This window comes from Neopsephotus bourkii, unplaced genomic scaffold, assembly GCF_033783945.1.
Source record: "Neopsephotus bourkii isolate Nb327-2 ecotype Australia unplaced genomic scaffold, CSIRO-AGI_Nbou_v1 NB_1049, whole genome shotgun sequence".
Classification (NCBI taxonomy): domain Eukaryota; kingdom Metazoa; phylum Chordata; class Aves; order Psittaciformes; family Psittacidae; genus Neopsephotus; species Neopsephotus bourkii.
Window position 1 is genome coordinate 230952 of NW_026901538.1, and position 21802 is coordinate 252753.

The 21802-nt window shown below is 36.1% G+C and overlaps 1 protein-coding gene across 1 annotated transcript in view; it reads left to right on the forward strand.

The window, feature by feature from the left end:
* DMXL1 (Dmx like 1) overlaps positions 1 to 21802 on the forward strand; it is a 75385-nt gene that overhangs the window by 26380 nt on the left and 27203 nt on the right. Inside the window, exons 10-28 of the mRNA XM_061361038.1 lie at positions 210 to 422; positions 1413 to 1669; positions 1762 to 2446; positions 2978 to 3099; positions 3577 to 3666; positions 3972 to 4074; positions 6078 to 6194; positions 7347 to 7568; positions 8225 to 9913; positions 10466 to 10576; positions 11892 to 12061; positions 13172 to 13269; positions 13613 to 13778; positions 14600 to 14849; positions 16476 to 17557; positions 17812 to 18003; positions 19136 to 19212; positions 19412 to 19539; positions 21294 to 21542. Coding sequence (XP_061217022.1) covers positions 210 to 422; positions 1413 to 1669; positions 1762 to 2446; positions 2978 to 3099; positions 3577 to 3666; positions 3972 to 4074; positions 6078 to 6194; positions 7347 to 7568; positions 8225 to 9913; positions 10466 to 10576; positions 11892 to 12061; positions 13172 to 13269; positions 13613 to 13778; positions 14600 to 14849; positions 16476 to 17557; positions 17812 to 18003; positions 19136 to 19212; positions 19412 to 19539; positions 21294 to 21542 — 6021 coding nt within the window. The remainder of the gene's footprint in view (positions 1 to 209; positions 423 to 1412; positions 1670 to 1761; positions 2447 to 2977; positions 3100 to 3576; positions 3667 to 3971; positions 4075 to 6077; positions 6195 to 7346; positions 7569 to 8224; positions 9914 to 10465; positions 10577 to 11891; positions 12062 to 13171; positions 13270 to 13612; positions 13779 to 14599; positions 14850 to 16475; positions 17558 to 17811; positions 18004 to 19135; positions 19213 to 19411; positions 19540 to 21293; positions 21543 to 21802) is intronic.

Below are 21802 nucleotides of genomic sequence, written 5' to 3' on the forward strand. Positions count from 1 at the left end.
TTTTTTGTGGCAGCAGTTCTGCAATTTAATACTGAAGGGAGATGATGTTGATGAAAGGAAAAACAAGTGCAATACACTTAGTATATGTTTTTCATGGTCAGGTTTCTGCTTAAAAAAAAAAAGTCTCTAAAATTGCTTTTTTGACCAAAGTAATTGGTTTTCAAAAATGTCAACTTTTTTTTTTCTTTTTTTTTTTTTTTTTTTGATAGATATTCCTCTACTCCCTTCTATAACATCTCTGAGTCTCGGTGAAAATGAAGAAACAAGTGGACCTTTTGTTGTGCACTGGCTGAACAATAAAGAACTTCATTTTACCTTATCTATGGAAGTATTTTTGCAGCAACTTAAAAAGAGTTTTGAGCATCATTCCCCTGAGACTAACACTGAGGAGTCTAATCAAATGGATGGCAGATCAGAAGAAGGTAAAAGTCTTACCATACACAAATGGCTTTCATTTTACAAAGCAACCTGTCATGTAAGAATACAGATTGCAGTAGCATTTCTTTGTGTTTCCTTTTCTTACACTAGAAGTACCCAAGTGACTTTAAAAATCTATCTAGAAATTATTAATCTGTTTATGGTAGTTTCTGAGATTTTGAGTTAATTGTGGTGGAAACTGTGTTATTTACTTAGGCTGGCAGTCATGCCTTTGCATGAAAGTATGATTTTTTTTTTTATATTAAGGAAGTATGTACAACCTTAGAAGTAACTTTTTATACTAATGTACACCTAATTTAAATAGCTTTAATGTATAATGGAGAAGAGGAGATTGAGGGGTGACCTTATTAGTGTATATAAATATCTAAAGGGGGAGTGTCACGAGGATGGAGCCAGGCTCTTCTCAGTGGCAAACAATGATAGGACAAGGGGAAATGGGTACAAACTAGAACACAAGAGGTTCCACTTAAACTTGAGAAGAAACTCCTTCTCAGTGAGGGTGACGGAACACTGGAACAGGCTGCCCAGGGAGGTTGTGGAGTCTCCTTCTTTGGAGACATTCAAAACCCGCCTGGACACGTTCCTGTGTAACCTTATCTAGGTGTTCCTGCTCCGGCAGGGGGATTGGACTAGATGATCTTTTTGAGGTCCCTTCCAATTCCTAACATACTGTGATACTGTGTGATACTGTGATAATATGGTGATGATTGCTTTTGTGCTGCCTATGCGTGCAAAAGTTTGCATAAAATGGGGAAAAATTGAAGTATTAAACCACAATATAAACTGTTTTGGTTTCTTAGTCATTGACTAAGGTCCACTAGAGGATTTCTAGTTAAAACTTTTAATTATTTTTAAATTGTGCTTATATGAGTAGTTTGTAAAGGCCCTGAAAGATGTTACAGTGCCTGAATAATACTGCTTGCTGTTTATGCTTTTGAATATAATATTTACACATATGTCTGTGTGTGTTCTAGAAGTTAATGAAAATGGAGATGAACAAAAAAAAGGAAACCAAGAAAAGAAGGATCTGGGTGATGAGAAAACTACTGCAAATTCAAGTTTCGTTCCTTTATCTTCTGCTATTATTGATCATGAAATTGAAATACTACTTTCTGAATGGAGTAAAAATGCTGACATGCTCTTCAGTATACATCCTGTGGATGGTTCACTGCTGGTATGGCATGTGGACTGGCTAGATGAATACCAGCCTGGCATGTTTCGCCAGGTGCAGGTACTTTATTTTTGCATCAGTTATGCATCGTTAATCACTGAGAAGTATGATGTGAAAATAACTTCTCTTTCTCTTTTTTTTTAAAATTCCAGGTGTCATTTGTCTCAAGAATTCCTGTTGCATTTCCAACGGGTGATGCAAACTCTCTTTGCAGAAGCATAGTGATGTATGCCTGTACCAAAAATGTCGACTTAGCTATCCAACAAGGCAAACAAAAGCCTTCTGGCCTTACCCGATCTTCATCTATGCTTATCTCTTCTGGACACAGTAAATCTACCAACAGTTTAAAACTAAGTATCTTCACACCTAATGTTATGATGATTTCCAAACATGCAGATGGGTCATTGAACCAGTGGCTAGTGAGTTTTGCTGAGGAATCTGCTTTTTCAACTGTACTCAGTATTTCACATAAATACCGATATTGTGGTCACCGTTTTCATCTTAATGAATTGGCTTGCCACTCAGTGTTACCACTACTGCTTACAACCTCACATCACAATGCTCTAATTTCACCAGATACTGAGAATGCAAAACAGGCAAATGATTCTTTAAAGTCTCAGGTGTCTCCAGTAAGATTTCAGAGTAGAGGCAATGCAAATGTAACATCCCAGGATCCCAACGCAGTTTACAGTGAACTTATTCTTTGGAGAGTTGACCCTGTTGGGCCTTTGTCCTTTTCTGGTGGAGTTTCTGAACTTGCTCGGATCAATTCTCTCCATGTTTCAGCTTTTTCTAATGTTGCGTGGCTGCCCACACTTATACCCAGCTACTGCCTTGGTGAGTTCCATTTCCTGATTCATTAAGCATTCTAGAATAGTAGTAATATAAACTTATAATGCTACTAAATAGATAACATGGATATATTTGAATACATTGGAAAAAATGTTAAGCACAGTTCTTTTATTTCACAAATTTCCAGCAGCTGATACTTGGAAATTGTTGATTCCTGTATGAAGAATTGCTGCCTTCTTTTATGTAGTTGATATTTTAGGAGCTGATGCAGTAAAATTCTTAGATGCTGATGCATACTTCAGAGTGTATTGAACACTTAAAAGCTGAGGAGGATTTTGCTCTGGTTTGCAGAGGGTATTCTTATTTCCTTTCACATACTCCAGTTTTGTTGCTGAGTGTAGCAGTAAAATTTGTAGTTCTTGGCACTGAACAGAAATTGTTAAGAGAGAATTCAAGAGACAGTTTTTCTTACGCTACAGTATTTTCTTTCATAACACCAAAATTGCCTTTTACAAAAAAAAAAAAAGTAAGTTGGTATTTGAATATTTGAGCACTTCTTGAATTCCTATTTTTCAGGTGCATACTGTAATTCTCCAAGTGCCTGCTTTGTGGCTAGCGATGGACAGCATTTGAGATTATATCAAGCTGTAATAGATGCTAAGAAACTTTTGTGTGAGCTCTCCAATCCAGAAATTTCGGTTAGTGAAAAGCTGTCTCAAGTTTTTGAAGGTTGGAACCTTATTTAGTAGCACTAGTTTCAGACTTGTTGGTAATTGACTAAACTGGCTGCTAAGGGTTTCATGGATTGTGGCAGTTTATTTCTGCTTGTAAAAACAGATATAATACCTCTGAAACACTTCCAGTGTGAGGATTAATAACAGTGCAACAAACTCTGTTTGCATGTCCATTGTAAGGAAAAGTTGAGAGGACAAAGCAATCTGGGGAGAGGACAACTGCTGAATGTTATGTTTTCCAGATGTTCTCATCCCCTTTCAACCCCTGAAACCATTCTTGATAAAATTGGGGATTTACCTGTGTCCTTGGTAGATTGCAAACGGTGTATATTTAACGCTTTAGTTAGTATTTTTAATGATGTTGCACCTACCTGGCATGCAATGCCACAGAAATGCACAAAACTGAGTTAACAAGACCACTCCCTGACTCTTTTTGAACAGAAATATGTTGGTGAAGTTTTTAACATCGTAAGTCAGCAATCTACGGCTCGCCCAGGATGTATCATTGAACTGGATGCTATCACAGAGCTAGTAAGATCTTTTTCTCTACTAATTTTATACTATAATTGGCCTGGTTGAAAGGTATTAATAATAAAGTCTATACCTGTAACCCTTAATCAGGAAAAGGTGAGGTATTTTAAAAATGATACTGACATATTCTTGCTTTTGGTTTCATAGTAACTGTAAATGAAAAGAAAGGGAGTAATGATGGTGCATTTTCTTGAGAAATCTTTCACTGATATGTACGAATTACCAAGTTAAAAGCTTCCATTTTAGAAGCTCCATTTAGTATACTCCATGATGTTCACTCCTTGTGCATGTTTTAATTCTCTTAGCACGGCAGGAAAACACAGTTATTCCATGTTTTTCAAGAAGACTTCATCTTAAGTAACCAGGAGAAGGAAATACCTGAAAAGAAGACCAATTCATCAGACTCTGGTAAAGAATTCTTTTTCTTTGAACACTGAAGACAAAGTTTTTTGTTGGTTTTTTTTTTTTTTTTAAATCCCATGAAGGAAAAAGGTCTTGTTATATAGTTTTCAGCCTTTTAAGGTCAAATACTCTGAGTTCTTTATATACTAAAGGAGAAAATCTGGTCTAGTGAAACTCATGGGTGTTTCACTTCCTTTGAGTAATGTGGAACCAAATTTTAGATAAAGTAGCTTAAGTCACAAGACACCCATCATGTGCTGTATTAGGCATTCCACTGCTAATACTTTTCTTAGAGGAGGGGGAAAGGGTTTTAAATGTAGATCCTGTAGTTGTAGGGTATGACGTAGAAAAGCTTATTGCATTCTTTCATGCTGGGTGTTCATTCTTTATATCAGCTAAATAGAGCTCTTCGGGCCTTGTGTGGTATAATAAAATGCTTCGAAGCATAACTATAAAATGCAATCTATGAATAGTGTGTAGATGGGCAGATCTGAATTGTTGTGGAATAAATTATCAGTTTTCCTTGGTGGAGAGCATCAGTAGTGGTAGTATATGGGCATCTCCATTTTGTTTTATTCTGTTCCAGTGAAATAATGTCAAAAAATTGGTCAGAATAAAGTTTGTGATGCCGAGTCATCTGCAATAGTGAAGGGAACGCTAAATAAAACAAGCATATTTGTGCAACAGTGTTAGAATGTTGCATAATAACTTGGTGCACAATTTTTGTTAGAATGGGGACACCTAGTGAAATACTACCCAAACTGTATATATGCAGAAGTAAATTCTGAATGATTTGGAGTAATGGCAATAATCTGTGAAAATGTCAACCCAACTCTTAGTAGAAGTCAAAACTGTAAATGGGTTGTTGAAAAATAGCATGAAATAGAAAACAGAAAGTGTTACTCTGCAGCATAAATTTGTTGTACGTTTGCATCTTGCGTATGAGATACAGAAAGGACTTTAAGAAAAATATTGAAGCTGCTTGGCCTTAGAAAAGGGCTACTGTATTCATCTGTACGTGTTCTAAATGTCTGCATGGGTTGCTGCTGTGTAAGAAATAGGGCTAGACGGACCCTTTGAAAAACAGTAAACTTCAAGCATCTTTGGATACATTCTAGTTTGAAAGCATTTTTTAGTAGTTCTAAGGTCTTAAGTTTTAAACCTCTTGCTCATTCTTCTTTAAAACATATAAGTAGTTAGCTCATGTTATTTAAAAAAAAAGGAACAAATTCACTTACATTTGTCTGTAGTACTATAAGCAACCCAATGTCAAACTCAGAGAGAAAATACAGCTTATTCTTGATCGTGTTTTATGTAGATGGTCACTAAACGTATTATTTCTTCTTGGTCCTAATGGGTTTATTTTGTGCTAGGGAAGGAGAACGTCTGGGTGCACCCTCCAAAAATGGGCTCCTACTAGTATTGCGATTCGTGTCATCTTTTCCTGGGGCGAAGCTATAGCAAATAAATTAGGAAGAGGCATGGTACTTCTTGTGCATTCCAGACAGCGTAGTTGGGCTTATTGGGTTATGAGCAATTAAGCCCTATCCGTTAGACGAGGCTGTGACTTTTCTAACTGTTGAAGTGGCATTTCTGCTCTAGATGTAACTTCTATACTTGTACCTTAAAGGCTAGTCCTCTGTCTAGCTCACCATCTTAACTGTTAGAGTTGCCAGTAACAGCTAGGTAAGAAATTGACAGAGATGAGCATGTGAAAAACAAAGATGTAGAGCTAAGAGTACAGTCTGGGGTTTAACTTTAAACTTCAAACAAATATGTATTACTCTCTAAAAGATAAGACTGGCAATTTTTCATATGTGTATCTATAGTGGTTATTGCTTGTGATAAAATACTGAGAAGACTAGTAAACCAGAATTGGATATATTCAGACCATTGCATTTCAGTAATAGGTTGCAGTAGCTTAATGTGATTATTTGCTAGTCAGCAAAATTTAGCTCTGCTTTCTGATGAATAATCTTGTAAGAACTTTCTGTTTTAAATTTCATCAGGAAACCAGCAGAATGGATTCTCTGAAAAATTCTACTTAATAGTAGTGGAGTATACGCAAAACTGTTCATTGCTACATATGTGGCATTTACATCTGAAGTCAATTCCTGTCTCAGTAGGTAAGCCCTGTTTCCTATAGTTTTCTTAAAAAAAAAAATTAAAAATGTCGCTACCTCTTGAATATATCTGCTATTTGGCCTATTCTGAATTGTATTTCAGCTTTTTTTAAAGCAGCTGCAATTCTTTGATTACAAACTTTCATCACTACTTGTTTTTTCTTGATTACTTCTTAATCTTCAGAATGCTGAAGCTTTTTGATTTCAGCCTCAGCCCAAAGTTTGTTATTTTTTGTGCATTCCAAGGGCAAATATATTTATTTGATTTTAATACAGCCTAACAGTTCAGGCTGTTTGCTTCTCAAAAATTTTTGTTCCACAGTTTTTTACTTTATACAGAAGTTCTAAATTTGTCCATACTCAGAGTTAAACATCAGAGATACAATCACAGTTATGAACAGTTTTGAAGTTCTGAGCTCTGCTGGTTCTCCTTCAGGCTACCAGAGTACTTCCAAAATTATAGACCCTTTTAAGTAATCTAAGATATACTTCACTAGTTTTTGTTAATATTAAATATTTTAAGCAAACATAAATCATGTATTCGCTTCTTACCAGAAGAATCTGTAACAATGCACGTTTCTGCATTAAAACCAAATTGGTATTTGTCTTAGTGTTGCTTCAGTTATTTTAAGCATTGCTACAATTACTTTGTAAGTTGGTGAGAAGATGAAAGGTCCAACTGTTCTGATCTACTTATACTGAGCACATTACTGGTAAGTCTTTTCAGCCAGCCTGTTGGCATTTTTCTTGTTCCAAATCCTTAGAATTTGTGCTTCAACTGTTGAATTTTATTAAAGTAATGAAGCATTTGTGTCATGTAATCTGAGATACTACATTTTAAGCAATATGAACAAAACTTTACTGAAAAATACTTCTCCCCAATTTGCAAGGTAGTACTTCGAGGTCTTAATTTAATCTTCTCAGGTAGCAGGTACTTTGTGCTTCATGAGCATTAATTTCAGTGGATTACCACGCTTACAACACTTTTGTCATCAGTTTTGGTGTTTCTGCTTGTCGTTTGATTGGTTTAAGTCTGAGGAGTTAAAAGTTATAACTTCTCAGCCATTCTAGAATTTCAGAAGTATTTAATCTGAGGCTTGCAATCATTTCTCTTTAAATTTGACTTTTTAAAATTAACAATGCAAAATTTTTTAGATGAAAAGATAGATTCAACTACAGCTGGATCGGCAACACAAACAGAAGTATATTCTTCACCAGATATAGAGAAGATCCAATCACCTTTCACTCAAAAGTATCAGGCCTGTAGAGCAAACCTTCAGAGCACCAGCTGGCTCTCACTGTCTTCCAAAATGGTATATAGTCAAAAGCTGAATTTGCCAGAAGGAGTAGAGATAATAAGTGTAAAGCCATCAGCAGGTTTGTAACGTTTTGTTTCTTCATTTGTCTGGGTTTTTTTATGTTCTTAGGAAAAAAATAAGGAATTCTTGCCTTTCTGACTTTGGGCTTAAAATAGAAACAAAGTAATAGTCAATTTGATATTTGTTGTTCACATTAAAATGCCTGTATAAGGATCCAAAAGGCTTGCTAAAACTTGCTCTTCTAACTTTAAATCTTGATGTTGGAGCTAATACTAAAATAAAGTTCTTATTTAACGTACAATATTTGTTTAATTCCAGATTATTATGATAAAAGGAATTATATAACCACAAATTTGTTTTTGCAGCCACTCATGAATTTTTTTGTAGGATCCATAATTTAATTATAAGGCTACCACCAGTAGTCCAAAAAGTACTTTTGTAAAGATTTTTAGATTTCTGAATAAGAAATGTTTATTTGCTTGGGAGAGTTTATAGGGGTTTAAATCGTATGATTTGACTCTTCTCTAGAGCATGAAATAGTAAAGGGTAAAGGTTTCATAGTATTTTTTCAGTTTCCTTTGTTCCCTACAAACATTTTTGAGGAAGCAGTAGTATTTTTTTTCTTTCAAAATAATAAAGTAACTGAATAAACACGTCTTTTTTGCTTACTTTTTAATATTTCCCCCAGTAAAGGTGCATTTTATTTAATTTTAGGGCATCTGAGTTCTTCTTCCATATACCCTGTTTGTCGTGCACCCTATCTGCTGGCTACTTCATGCTCTGATGGAAAAGTTCGATTCTGGAGATGCAGGGTTACTACTGAATCATCAGCTTCTTCTGTGCCAGAGTGTAGTGCACAAAGTGGTGTCACTTACATATGGGAAGAGTGGCCATTGCTGATTGAAGATGGACTTTTTAGTAGTAGTGCTATTAGTGTTCCAGGAAGGCCAACAGAAGTTAGCTGTGCACACACGAACAGATTAGCAGTAGCATACAAGCAGGTAACATCTAAAAATAGTAATCTTTCTGAAGATTTTATAATGCATGTTAGTATTTTTGAATGTGAATCTACAGGGGGTTCTTCCTGGATTCTAGAACAGACTCTTCATTTAGATGAGTTAGGCACTATGTTAGACTCTGGTGTTAGTATTGATAGTAATTTAGTGGCATATAACCAACAAGATGTTTCTCTGTCTCATGGTGGGAATATTATGCCCAGGACTAAGCACTTGGTACACTTAGATTGGATGTCTAGGGAAGATGGTTCGCACATTCTAACAGTGGGAATTGGATCCAAACTTTACATGTTTGGTCAGCTGTCTGGGAGAATGCAAGAACAAAATGGCAAGGAGATTGTAGCATTCTCACATAGTGGCAGTATGAAGGCTACAACACTTTCTGGGTTTGTTCTGCTGCGCTCTGTTACCTTGGTTTCATCTGTAGAGGGTTCGCCTCCTTTTCCAGTCTCCTTGTCTTGGGTGCGTGATGGCATTCTTGTAGTTGGAATGGATTGTGAAATGCATGTTTACTCCCAGTGGCAGTCTCCTTCCAAGCAGGAACTGGTTAGTACAGATTCCTACAGTGGAAGTATGCCATCTATAACTGGCTTAATGAAACAAAGCCTGTCAGCCATCTCAGGTCTGCATCCACCAAAACGAACATTGACCAGATCTATGACCAGCCTTGCACAGAAACTTAGTGGGAAAAGGTCTGCCTATGGTCTTTCTACGGAAATGGAAGATTCTGGTCTTTTTGAAGCAGCTCATGCATTATCTCCCACTTTACCTCAGTACCATCCATATCAACTGTTGGAACTCATGGATCTTGGTAAAGTACGTAGAGCAAAAGCCATTCTGTCCCATCTGGTAAAGTGCATTGCTGGAGAAGTAGTCGCTATAAATGAATCTGAACCTAATCATGATAAGAGGCTCAGATCTCTGACCATCAGTGCTAGTGGAAGTACTGCAAGAGATCCCAAAACATTCAGCAAAACTGAGACTACAGACTATATTGAAATAGACTCTGTTCCGCCATTGCCTTTGTATGCTCTGCTTGCTGCAGATGAGGATTCATCTCATTCCTGTTCAGAGAAGTCTAGTAGTCAAAATAAAAATGATAAGACTAGTGACAATTATGAAGATCTCTTTCAAAATACCGCTGTAAGTACAGATGAACTAGTTACATTTGACGCAGATGAAGACAGTTCAAAACCAAAAGTCGTCGATCTTTCTCAGTATAGTCCAACTTACTTCGGACCAGAGCATGCCCAAGTTCTTTCTCGTCACTTGCTTCATTCAAGCTTGCCAGGTCTGACTAGAATGGAGCAAATGTCATTGATGGCCTTGGCAGATACAATTGCTACTACCAGTACTGAAATTGGAGAAAGCAGAGACAGAAATCAGGGTAAGCTGTCTCTTCCAAGTTAAATGTCCTACTGCGCTTCACAACCTTTTTGTGGAGTTTTTACTATTTTGGAATGGTTTTGGGGCTTATGAAAGCATGTCATTGATTTGTTTCTTTGTACAGTCTGTATTTACTGTGCCATCACAGTATTTACTGTATAACTAAAGTTTCAAGACTTTTTTATAAAATCAAACTTTCCATTGCTAAGTATTAATGCCACTGATAGTCCATCAATCCATAAATATTTCTAATTCACTTTTGAAGAGGCAACTTTCTTAGTAGCCAATGTTTGTTGCACTATGTAGAGAAATAAGTTTACAGATTTGTTTATATGATAACACTTTTTATATTTTGTGCATTAAGAACAAATAACTTCAAAACTTTGACATTCTCTTCTTTCCCATTCCTTGAATGGAAAAATTATGAATTAAGCTATTATATTTGTGAATGTAAATCAATAGTAGTCGAAGAATTGTGAAGTATTTCTTTAAGACACCCAATAGCTACTCCTAGTAGTTTCTCTACAGTGCTTATAAAGATTATTAATTCCAGGTGGAGAAACTCTTGATGAATGTGGTTTAAAATTTGTATTGGCTGTTCGGCTTCACACGTTTCTAACAACTGCACTTCCTCCTGTACATCGAGCTCAACTCCTTCACCAAGGTAACTGATGTATTTTCTTAAGCGAGGTGAATCTTAGTGACATAGATGGTACATATGGTACGTATCATTGCTGTGCTGTTGACATGCCTCAGTGAGTTATTTTGTTGGTTTTTGTTCAATATGAATATATGACAAAGCGGAAAATGTCTTTTTTTTTTTTTTATGTAAAGGTCTTGGAACTTCGGTTGTTTGTTTTGTTTTTTTCCTCCCTAACAGTTTTTTAGTTTTAATTTCTGTTTCCCTAGGAGAAATATAGAACTGTTCTATATTTCTAGTACCATGTTGTTCTAATAACACTCTTCAGGAAAAATGTAGTAGAAAATAGAGTACGTATTTAGGGTTTTAGTACATATTTGGAGAAAAAAAAATCTTGACAGTCTGCCAGATTTTAAATGTCTTTTCATATGCATACTGGAATTATCTAAGGAAGTATTCTTTGATACAGTTTTTAGTAGTTCTAACCTTATATTGCAGACATCAGAATGATACGGATTTGATTAGGCCTAATCAAATCTAAAGGACTAGCTGTAATTGCTTCTTTACCCTTTCAGTGGTCATCATGAAAGTTGATTGCACTTCCAGTCTCATGGCATGTCAGCCCTCAGCTGCATCAGAGATTGGAATTTGCCAGGACTGCCACGACAGAGTACCGCTGAGTTAGCTCTCTGGGGAAATATTTTTAGTCGAGATACTCAGGAATTGCCAGGAGTAAGAAATACCTCCAAGGCACATACGGAAGCGCAGTTGAGTGTGCTTCTGTATAAAGAAATGTCTCCTGGCCTTCACCACAGTTGCAATTGCCCTTAGCCGACTGTGCTGCTGCTTAGTAATTGCCATCTTTCTTGTGGATTTTTTTTTCCTTAATTTTATTTTTTATCTCTGGCCTCAAAACTGTTTTCTGTTTTGATCATCTGAAACTTTGCATTTTCTAATCCAAGTCAAACGAGTCAAAATAGTGAATCTACCTTTCAAAACTCTGAAAAGTTTAATAGATACGTTGCTGTGCACTTTGTGTTATGGCTAATTTTAATGTAGCCCCCTGTATTTCAAGCTTCAGACAATAATTCTGTTCTTTGACAAATTCCACAGAGAGCTTGGAGGCGAAAAAATGTTTTAATCTGTATGAGCTTTTTTTAATACATGGTATAGATAGCACTTAAAAATATTCTTAAATTTCTGTTGCTTCATCAGCAATGCACTTAAATCTAAAAGAAGCATTTCAACCTTCTTCCCTTCTCCCTTTCCCACCCCACTGACTTTATATTCTCCATTATTTTATTAGTGAATCTCTTTTTTTTAATGGATTATTACATAGGCTTATCTACTAGTCATTTTGCCTGGGCGTTTCATTCAGTAGCAGAAGAAGAACTACTGAGCATGCTCCCTGCAGTGCAGAAAGGAGATCCAGCATGGTCAGAACTCAGAGCTATGGGTATAGGATGGTGGGTTCGGAATATCCATAGCCTGCGGAAATGCATAGAAAAGGTAAACGTAGCATTCTGAAACAAAATTGCCAAACATTTTTTAAACAGCTGTCGTCTGGCATTTACCTTCTATTTGTGTGGGGTTAAATTTAGATACGTTCTGTGGTTTTGAATATTTTGTGCTGTATTTTGTTGTACATGTAGTCATGAACTTTCATATGAAACTTTTTTTAGTACTTTAGATTTCAAATTCCAGTGTGAAGTATATTATGGGCTTCTAGATATTCCATTTTGAAGGCGGCAGTGTGCAGTGCTTATTGTGGATGTTCAAGATACAGGTTGAGCATATAGTTGTTTTTATAGCAAAGTTTAGTAAAAGGTTCTCCTTAGACACCTATCAGAAGTGGGGCCAACTAACATATTGGACATCTGTCTTGCAAATTGATGCATTTCCAAGGTAACAAAACTATCTGTTAGTTTGGCTTCTTTTTTTTTTTTTTTAATATATTTTAATTACCACATAAGCCTAACCTCATTATCACTTGTTTTAAGCTCTTGGAAAATCCAAATGTGTTAAGCTAGAAAATGACATGCACAGGATACTTTAACTACAAGGCACAAAGTGGTAAAATGCATGTCTCTACTTTTTTTTTTCAATCTTTAGTAATTAATCATCCCTTTGTGAAACTTAACCTACCTTGCATTTAAAAATTCCAAGCATTCTGGGCCTGCATTTAAGGTTACTTTACATGGGTCTTGGACTGTTCTTGCTGCCACTTACCCCTTTTCCCTTTCCAAACTCCAAAAGTAGTCTGTAAACAACTTTTCTTCTGTTGAGAGACTCCATCTGTCCTTTGATTACCAAAGCAAATAATAAATTATTTTTTTTATTATTTCAGATGTAGGAATTCCTGTTGGATCTACCAAACAGCTTCTAGAACTGGAAACCATTAGCTAAGTGATATCAAAACAAAGGGTTGCAGCTGTGGTATCTTCACGGGTCTTTGTCAGGCTTGTAGTGAGAGGAGGGCTCCTAGATTGAAGGGAACTTCCAAGCACTACCAGACATGGGATACCAGAAGCACTAAGAATTCCATTTTAGCTTAATTTCAAATTTGGTTGATTTTTTTTTTCTTTTTTTTTTTTTTTTGCTGTTGAACTGTCTTCACAGGTGGCTAAAGCAGCCTTTCAGCGAAACAATGATCCACTTGATGCGGCTATTTTTTACCTTGCAATGAAAAAGAAGGCTGTGATCTGGGGACTCTACAGGTAGGGGAGCGTGCAAGCCTTACATAAAGTTTCACACTGTCTGGTATAATTTCAGGGAAAAAAGTTGAACGTGATGGTGGTCCAAAAGAAGTACAAATACTACCATTGAAAGCTGAGATTCAATTTCTTAATTAGTCACTACATAGAATTAGTAGTTTTTAAGCTTCCTGTATTTACTGAGGTGATTTAGTTGCTGTTCCTAAAAATAGATGCTTCAAGTTTTAATCTCAAATATACTGTAATTTCAATGAATGCTTAATTCTGCTTTACTTTTAAGGAAATGAAAACTGTAATGCATCTAGGAAAATGTATAATATTTTTATCAATTACGTTCAATATACAGGTCCCAAAAAGACACTAAAATGACACAGTTTTTTGGAAACAACTTTACTGAGGACAGATGGCGTAAAGCAGCATTGAAGAATGCTTTTTCTTTGCTAGGCAAACAGCGTTTTGAACATTCTGCAGCATTTTTCTTATTGGCAGGACACTTAAAAGATGCAGTGGAGGTAATGAACTAATTAACTTTTTAATGTTTAAGACTGTTAAATTGTCCCAAACTTACAAATATATTGAACATGACTTTCTTTTTTTTTTTTTTTGCTCTAGTATGACCCCTGAAGATTCTGCAGGTTTTGTGCTCTTTCCCTCCCTGCTCCTCCCTTCTCTCCCCTACACCCCCAAATTAATGACAAATAGAAATCCTTGATCTTTATGGGTTTTTTTTTAGCTCTCATATTGGTGATGCTAAAAAGTCCCATGCTTAATTTCTCTGTAATAGTAAGAGGCCTCCATACCATTAACTTGCTTTCAGTTTGTGTACCCTGCTATATATGAAGACAACACAGTTTCTCATTAGAAAGATATACATCTGAAAATTAAGGCTTGTTGGCAGTAATGCGGGTGGGCTTCTAGAATCCCTTCACAAATCAGAATTGTTTTCTGGGTCTGTTTGAACTGAAAAATTTGGAGGAAATTAATCTCTTTGCTAATGAAGGATTTGTTTTGTAAAGCTTTGCAACAAAAGCATCCAGCTTCAAGAGGTTAGAGGTTAGCTATTAAAAAAGAGGTTAAATCACTGATGGTGATTTATTGATGCCAGTTAATTTCGAAGTTCTGTTGTCGTGTCAGACTTAAACTGAAGAAATTGCAAATCAGAATTTATATATAACAGCTACAGCGATTCTGCATAGTTTCTGCTAATTTTTTATGGAATTAATAGACTGACTTATCTCAGTCTGAACAGATTCTTGTCACTTCCTGTCTTGTGATCATTTTAGCCAGAGGAGAAATTGTAATGTTTGTTCTTGTGAATATATTTTTCAATTAGGTCTGCCTTGAAAAACTGAATGACATTCAGTTGGCTCTTGTAATATCAAGACTTTATGAATCAGAGTTTGAAGTATCTAGTACTTACAAATCTGTACTACAGAAGAGAATTCTGGGAAGTATGTGTCCTGGAAAAGAGAGCTTAGGAAACATGCACTGTGACCCTTTTCTGCGAAGTATGGCTTACTGGATTTTGGAAGATTATAGCAAGGCTCTTGACACTTTAATTAAACATTCTGTTGAAGATGGAGGTAAGAATATGTTAGGTTGGCTTTAATTATTTGTCCATTTAAGTAGTAGTTTCTTAAAGCATAGTCTGAACAAGGCCAAGTACTGCAGAGTTGCTCACCGTTGCTACTAAGTAGTTTGCTACAGCAGTGTATGTGACTTTTGTAGTAAATGTGGTGACTGTGTTGTAATCCTGTATCCTATGAATGTATACTGAATTTATCCTTTAAGGAAGTGAGTATCAGGATAATGAGAATGGCTCTGAAGTGATGCAGCTGTTTGTCAAGCAGCAACTTAAAGATGAAGAGCCAAAGTAACTTCAGTAGCTAATTTGACTCCATCATAATTTAGGAAAAAAATTCTGTTTGCACAGTTACATAGCAAATTACAGAAGAAATGGTGGTTTGTAGCTTTTAGTCATTGGAAGGAATTGTTGCCCACAATGATAAACTGCCATTGAAAAGATTTTTGGTATTTGCTGTCATACAAAGAGGTCCATGTGGTGCCTGAAATAGCATGTAAATCGGCTAAAGTGGTTCTTTTCCCTGCTCACTTTATAGGCCTTCTAAAAATCAGTTCTGATATTACTTAATGTTCTCAAGGAAGTTATATGTTTTGAGTCCCTAGTAGGGGCTAGCTAGTTTTAGTCCTGGCTACTGAGAGAAATTTTATGGAGGTAAATGAAGACCCAAATCCCCAGAGCTGTGTAATTAATTTTAAAATCCGATTTCAGTAGAAGCTGTACAACTCGGTATAATTTTGAGCAAACAAGGGACATAATGCTCTGTTGTTTGCATATTGGTTACATCCTCCTGTGTAAAATAGTTTTAAAATGTTACTTACTCTTCTTTAATCAGTTCAGTGGCTTATCTGTGGTGTTTTGCTTTATTTTCTTACTCTAAAGGTTCTCTTTCATATACCGTTTCCTATTATTTGAGTTACTTGTGCCATAGCTCCCGAAAGAAGAGACAGTAAGGCTATCTGTCTTGGGTAATCTCAGCGGCTTGACTTGGCTAAAACTCAAGAGGCTCTGTGAATGATCCTATGCTGATGCTTGTATATTTTTAGGGTTTTTAGTCTTGCAGTTTTGGACATGAAAATAAACTGTTTAGGTGATGAACTGCTGTATAATTTATTTATTTGTATGTAATACTGACAAAAATGTGTATAAATGTTATGGATTGCCTAGTTTTATTATAAACTGCATTTTTGTTAAGAGGTAGGCGAAGTAAATACTAATCCAAAATTCATAAAGAAGGCTTTTTAAAGTAAAAGTCCTTAGTAATATGTAATATCTTGTCGTTTAGTGATGGGGACTTGAGAAATCTAAGCTGAACAAGAGTGTGGTCTTGTTTGACTGCAGTTTGATCTGGCTGGCCTGACTGCAAGGAAAGTAAATTCAGCTGTTCTAATGGTCTTATCTGCTCTCCCACTCAAGTTTCTTTTTTTAGTAGTGATTAGGTTTGACAGTGGCCTCCCTCCCAGGATACTTAAATGATAAAGGTACAAAGGAAGGTGAAAAGGGAGGTACAATGAAGTAAACTATAGAATGAACCTTAAGACCTTATAGCCTTCTGAACTTGGAAGTTCGCAGCTGGATTATTCCATACAGAATGGTATCTTTTCCTCATGATTCAATATCTTTTCAGGTGAAGGAGATGGCTCATCAAGTTGTAACCCTGCAGTGTTTAACTTCTATAACTATTTAAGAACACATCCTCTCTTGTTGAGACGTCATTTTGGCTCTTCTGATACATCCTCCACACACATTTGCCTAACAGTAGAAAATGGATTAGCTGACAAAATCAACGTGGGTGAAAGACAGCTGTTTTTTACCACTGCATATGCTCATCTAAAAGCTGGTTGTCCTATGCTGGCATTAGAAGTGTTATCAAAGATGCCCAAAGTTGTCATGAGGTCAAAGTCATTCTGTAGATCTCCTAGTTTAATGGATACTAGTAAAGACTTCTCACCATCTTCTCCAGTTAAAGAGTTAGAAACAAAAGACCAGTCTTCCAGTATTGATTGGTCACAGCCAGTGCTGAATGGTCTAGGTTCCTCTTCAGATTGTTCATCAGGAAAACATTCAAGTTCAACTCTTTCCTTTGAATGGAGCCAGCCAGGTGTGATATTCCAAGATGAGCCCTTAAAACTACAGTCAGACAGTGATGGAAGTGAGAGTGAAGATTCTTCCCTGGTAATGAAAGAGCTAAAACCTCTGAAGAAAACTGAAAAATTATATGAAGCAAGTTCTAGCTACACAGAATCTTTCAGTGTAGTTGATGACAAAGATATTCTAAGTCAATCAGAAGATGTAATTTCAGCACAACTGAAGTTTAGAGCATGCCTTAAAATTCTTACTGTAGAGCTTCGTACGCTGTCTACTGGTTATGAAATAGATGGTGGGAAGTTGAGGTATCAGCTTTATCAATGGCTTGAAAGAGAAGTGGTAGCTCTTCAAAAGACATGTGATTATAGTGTTGAAGATACACACTCAGAAATTAGTGTGATGCCAAAGGAAACTACATTACATGAAAACACTGAAGATTTAGCTGACCAGCAAAAACATATACTACAGAAAGAAGACTTTCAGAAGAGACGGCAGTGGCTCCTGAAATACCAGTCTCTCCTAAGAATGTTCCTTAGTTACTGTATACTTCATGGCTCTCATGGTGGAGGTTTGGCATCAGTCAGAATGGAATTAATTCTGCTACTGCAAGAATCTCAGCAGGTATGTGGGAGAGCTTAGCTTGTGTTTTCTCTGCTTTAAGTTTTTTTACAGATTTTTTGGAATGTGCTTAATATTATTTTGAAGTTTTCCTACAGTAGTATGTACCTGTTCTGTATAAATAACAATGCTTTTTGCATACTACATTTTCTCTAGGTTATGGGGATTTTGTTGTTTAGAATCCCCTTCTTTCAAATGTTCTGTTCCCTTTAGGAATCTGTACTATCACTTTATATGTGTTTTTTGCCTTTTTTTAGGAGCAGTCAATACAGATACCTTCCAGCCCTCTGCCAGATCAGAGTTCCATACCTCTCCTATTTGCTTGCACAGCAAGTGCCAAAACAGTGGTGGCTAATCCATTGTTACATCTTGGTAACTTAACTCATGATATATTGCACTCCATAGTAAACCTTGATTCACCACCTCATCCAGATAGTCAGAACAACAAGGTATGTGTTTCTTTTACTTTTGGGGGTTTATTGCTGTCATCACTGTTAAATTTGCTAAAAAAATAAATCTCTTCTGAAAGCATGAAAACTTTCTGGTGTTCATACCTGTGAAAAGTCATAAAACTGTGGAATATAAGTATTTTCTGTAGTAGTTATCTTGAGCTAAAATAATGTCCACTGATTTTTACTTATTGTTGAGGTGCTGAGCATCTGCTTCAACAGCTGAATTAAATTGTCCTCTCTTGGGACTGGATATTTGTCCAAGATGACATCTGTTACGGGAAACATGCTGTATTCCTACACTATCAGTGTCATGTTTGTCTTTATGACAGTATGACCATTATTTCTTTTACATTAATGGTAAACCGTGCTTCAGTCCTAAACCTAAGTAAAGATAAGTTTTTAAATATACAAACTAATTGTCATCAAAGTGCAGTAAACTCAAGACTTCTTTTTTTGTGTAACAGTATATACGTTCATACAGTCAAATAGAGTCTGGGTTTTTAAAGTTATGTCTCTGTAAGACATCTTCTATATGCAGCCTTGGACTGGAAACCAAAACTTAAGGTGTTAGGTTAAATTTTTCCTGAACTTTTCTAAGTGTTGGGTCCCAAATCATGTTTGCTTTTACTAGGGATTCCTTAGAGAACACTCAAGAGATTGCTCAGTTCCTAGTCAGTGCTTCTTTTCAGAGCAAACAGAAAAATAAGTATAATAAACTCATTTCTAGAAATAAGCTGTGTTGTAATTTTTGTTCTGAAGTTAAACCTTTGTATTCTGAACCAGAACATTGCTGCTGTCTTAGTGTATAGTTACTCATGACTGTTGTGTAGAGGTTTAACATGTTGCTATTTCTTAATTTATAATGTTGTTTCTTAATTTATAACATTGCTGTTACAGCTGATCTGTCATTATGGGTTGGTGGGCTGAATGTGTGCTTCCCCATCCTTATTGCAAAGTGATTTAATATATCTGAAATGAGTTCTGAAGAAAAGGTTCTGGAGTTTTGCCATAAATACTTACACTTTCCATGTTCAGTGCTTGTTCCACTGTTACAAATCTGTATGCATGAAAGGCTGTGATTACTAATCACTGTTCGAGTGTAATATGTTCTATAAAAACTTTCTTACAGATATATGTAATGCATACCTTAGCAGCATCACTCTCTGCCTGCATCTACCAATGTCTTTGTGATGGTCACAGCTACAGGTAAGGGCCTATGAAAGGTACTTTTTAGAGAATGGTCAACACATTGTCTTACTGTAGTGATGTTATAATATGTAGTGCATCAGAAGGCAGTGCTCACACTTGCCTACATCTAGAAGAAAGGGCTATCACTTAAATAGTTTTAAACATCACTTTTTTCTTTATTTTTTCTAATACCTCATCCCACTTTTCTGTTTCACAGCTCATTTCAAGCAAACCAGTTCACTGGAACAGTGTATCAGACAGTGCTATTAACTCAGCGCCGTTCTCTAAGAACATCAAGCTTAGAAGAAACAGTGACTCCCAGTACATCACCTGCTGAGTGGCCAGGTATCTGGCATTGGTTTGTTTCTTTACCCTTAAGGAAAAATTGGCTGGATCTGCTATAAGAGCATGTAGCTGTGCTCTGGACTTTCTAGTAGTATTCATAAAAGCTGCATGGTAAAAGTAATTTCTTACAATAAAATTTTATCTTCATTTTTCAAAAGCTGCAAGCTAGTACCTCTAGTTATTCACAAAGTCAAAATTACTTAGATTGCTTTCTCTTGCTAAAAAATGCTAGTGGGGCTCTCACAAAGGGCAGGTAAACAAAGCGGAGTGGAGTCCTGTGCTGTACTTGCTTCCTCTGGTGGCACCAGGTGAGTCTCGCTGTTACTCCATTTCACTTGGGAAGGACTTGAAAGACTATCTTAGTTTGTGCTCCTTCTCAGAATGGTTGTTGCTTATGTACAATTTTTGAACTAACTTGAAACTATCGAAAATGACAAGTTTATAATGAGTTGTGCTCTTAGGTAGCTGTAAAAGTTCAAGGTTGCAGCTAATTACAAAGAATTACTTCAAGTAATCGTCAGTGTGTGCTGGAGTTTATGTTAGTGAAGCTACACTGGTCACATTAAAGGGAGTGTAAACTATGTAATACATGCCTATATGGGCTTCAGTTTACATGACTAATGTGTTTCCAAGAAACATGCTTTCAAATTATGGCGTTTCTTTTTTCAGTAAGAATATTTCACATAAAGAAAATCTTTTAGAGAACCTTAAGCAGTCTTTGTGGTGATGCTCCACTGTTGATTTTTTTTCTGCATAATATTCTATCACTGAATCTACAGATTTTAGAAAGAAATCAGGTTGTCACCTGTTTTCTCCTTATTTCATTAGTCGCAGAGTTAAATTTCTGAGACAAGGGATTGTTAGCAATTGTGCTTACAGGTGACATTACCTTGAACTGTTTTTCTTTTTAAAGCTTCCCATGATTTATGTGCAAATGGCAGAATATGACACAAAACATAGTTCTTTGGCCACCGCTATTTGTATTTTCATTTAGGTGCACAAAGTAGCATAGTCAGAGCCAGATCTGAAAATCTACAGCGATTGTTGGGAGCATAAAAACCCTGTAAGATACTTAGTACTTGGGTGAAAGGACGCTTGTCAGAAAATGTATAGTTCAAGTTCATGCCCATGATTTTTAGTTGATTTTTACCACTGTAAAGTGAAAATCTTAACATTTCAACTTCCAGTGTTACACTGGAGTTACAAACCAAACTGGTGAAACAAGCGCCACAAGAAAGTCAGTGAGAAATTAGTATTTTAAATATAAGATTTGGATGTTATGTACTGAATATACTGTAAGGCGAAGTAGAGAATAGTAAAAAGCTAACTCCCTACTCAAAGAATTAAAGAGAGAGCTTGAGACATGGGGGGAAGATTCATCTAAGTAATGGAACCAAATGTATCATAGAGTTTCAGTAACAGGGAGTTGAACTAAAGTTGCCAGGTTTTTAAGATATATCCCCAAATTTTAATGGTTTTGTGTGATTCCCCCCCTTATCCTTGAAAAGTTGCGATGTATTTCTGTAACTGTTAGTCCAAAATATGAAGCTGAAAAGCTATAATAAACTGTTGAAAAGAAACAGCATGTCACTTTGTGGAGTTTTCAATTTCCTCTAAACAGTAGAATTTTTCTACAGTAGAAGTTACTAAATAATACAAGTTTGCCAGTTAAGATACCATGATAAACTGGAATATGTTCACACACATATATATGCTGTTGTTTTTTTCTCCCCATTTCTTTTTTTTTTAAACAGGAATAACAGCTCTAATACGTCTCTTGAATTCTGCTGGTGAGGAAGCTCAGCCAGGTCTCACGGTTCTACTCTGTGAAATTCTAACTGCAGTATACCTGAGTCTGTTCATTCATGGCCTAGCCACACATTCTAGCAATGAATTGTATAGAATTATGGCTCATCCACTTAACAATAAGATGTGGTCTGCTGTCTTTGGAGGAGGAGCTCATACACCCAGCAGAGGACAATTTCAATTAAAGACAAAACCTGGTTAGTTGTGTTTGTTTATGTATATTTGTTTTCTGGATCTCTTAAGAAAATGATGTGACTGCTGAAAGCTTAAGAGTAATTGCTTTAAGTAGTTCATGTTCAGTAAAAATTCAGTAAAACTGGTGTAGATACTGTGTAGAATAGTGTAGGAAACAGAAGTGAATCCTTCCAAGTAGCACAACTGCTGTAATGCGATGAGATGAAGTTAATCTTAAAGAGAAAATTTTCAATACTGTTGCAGCCTCGTTTTTAATGCTAAT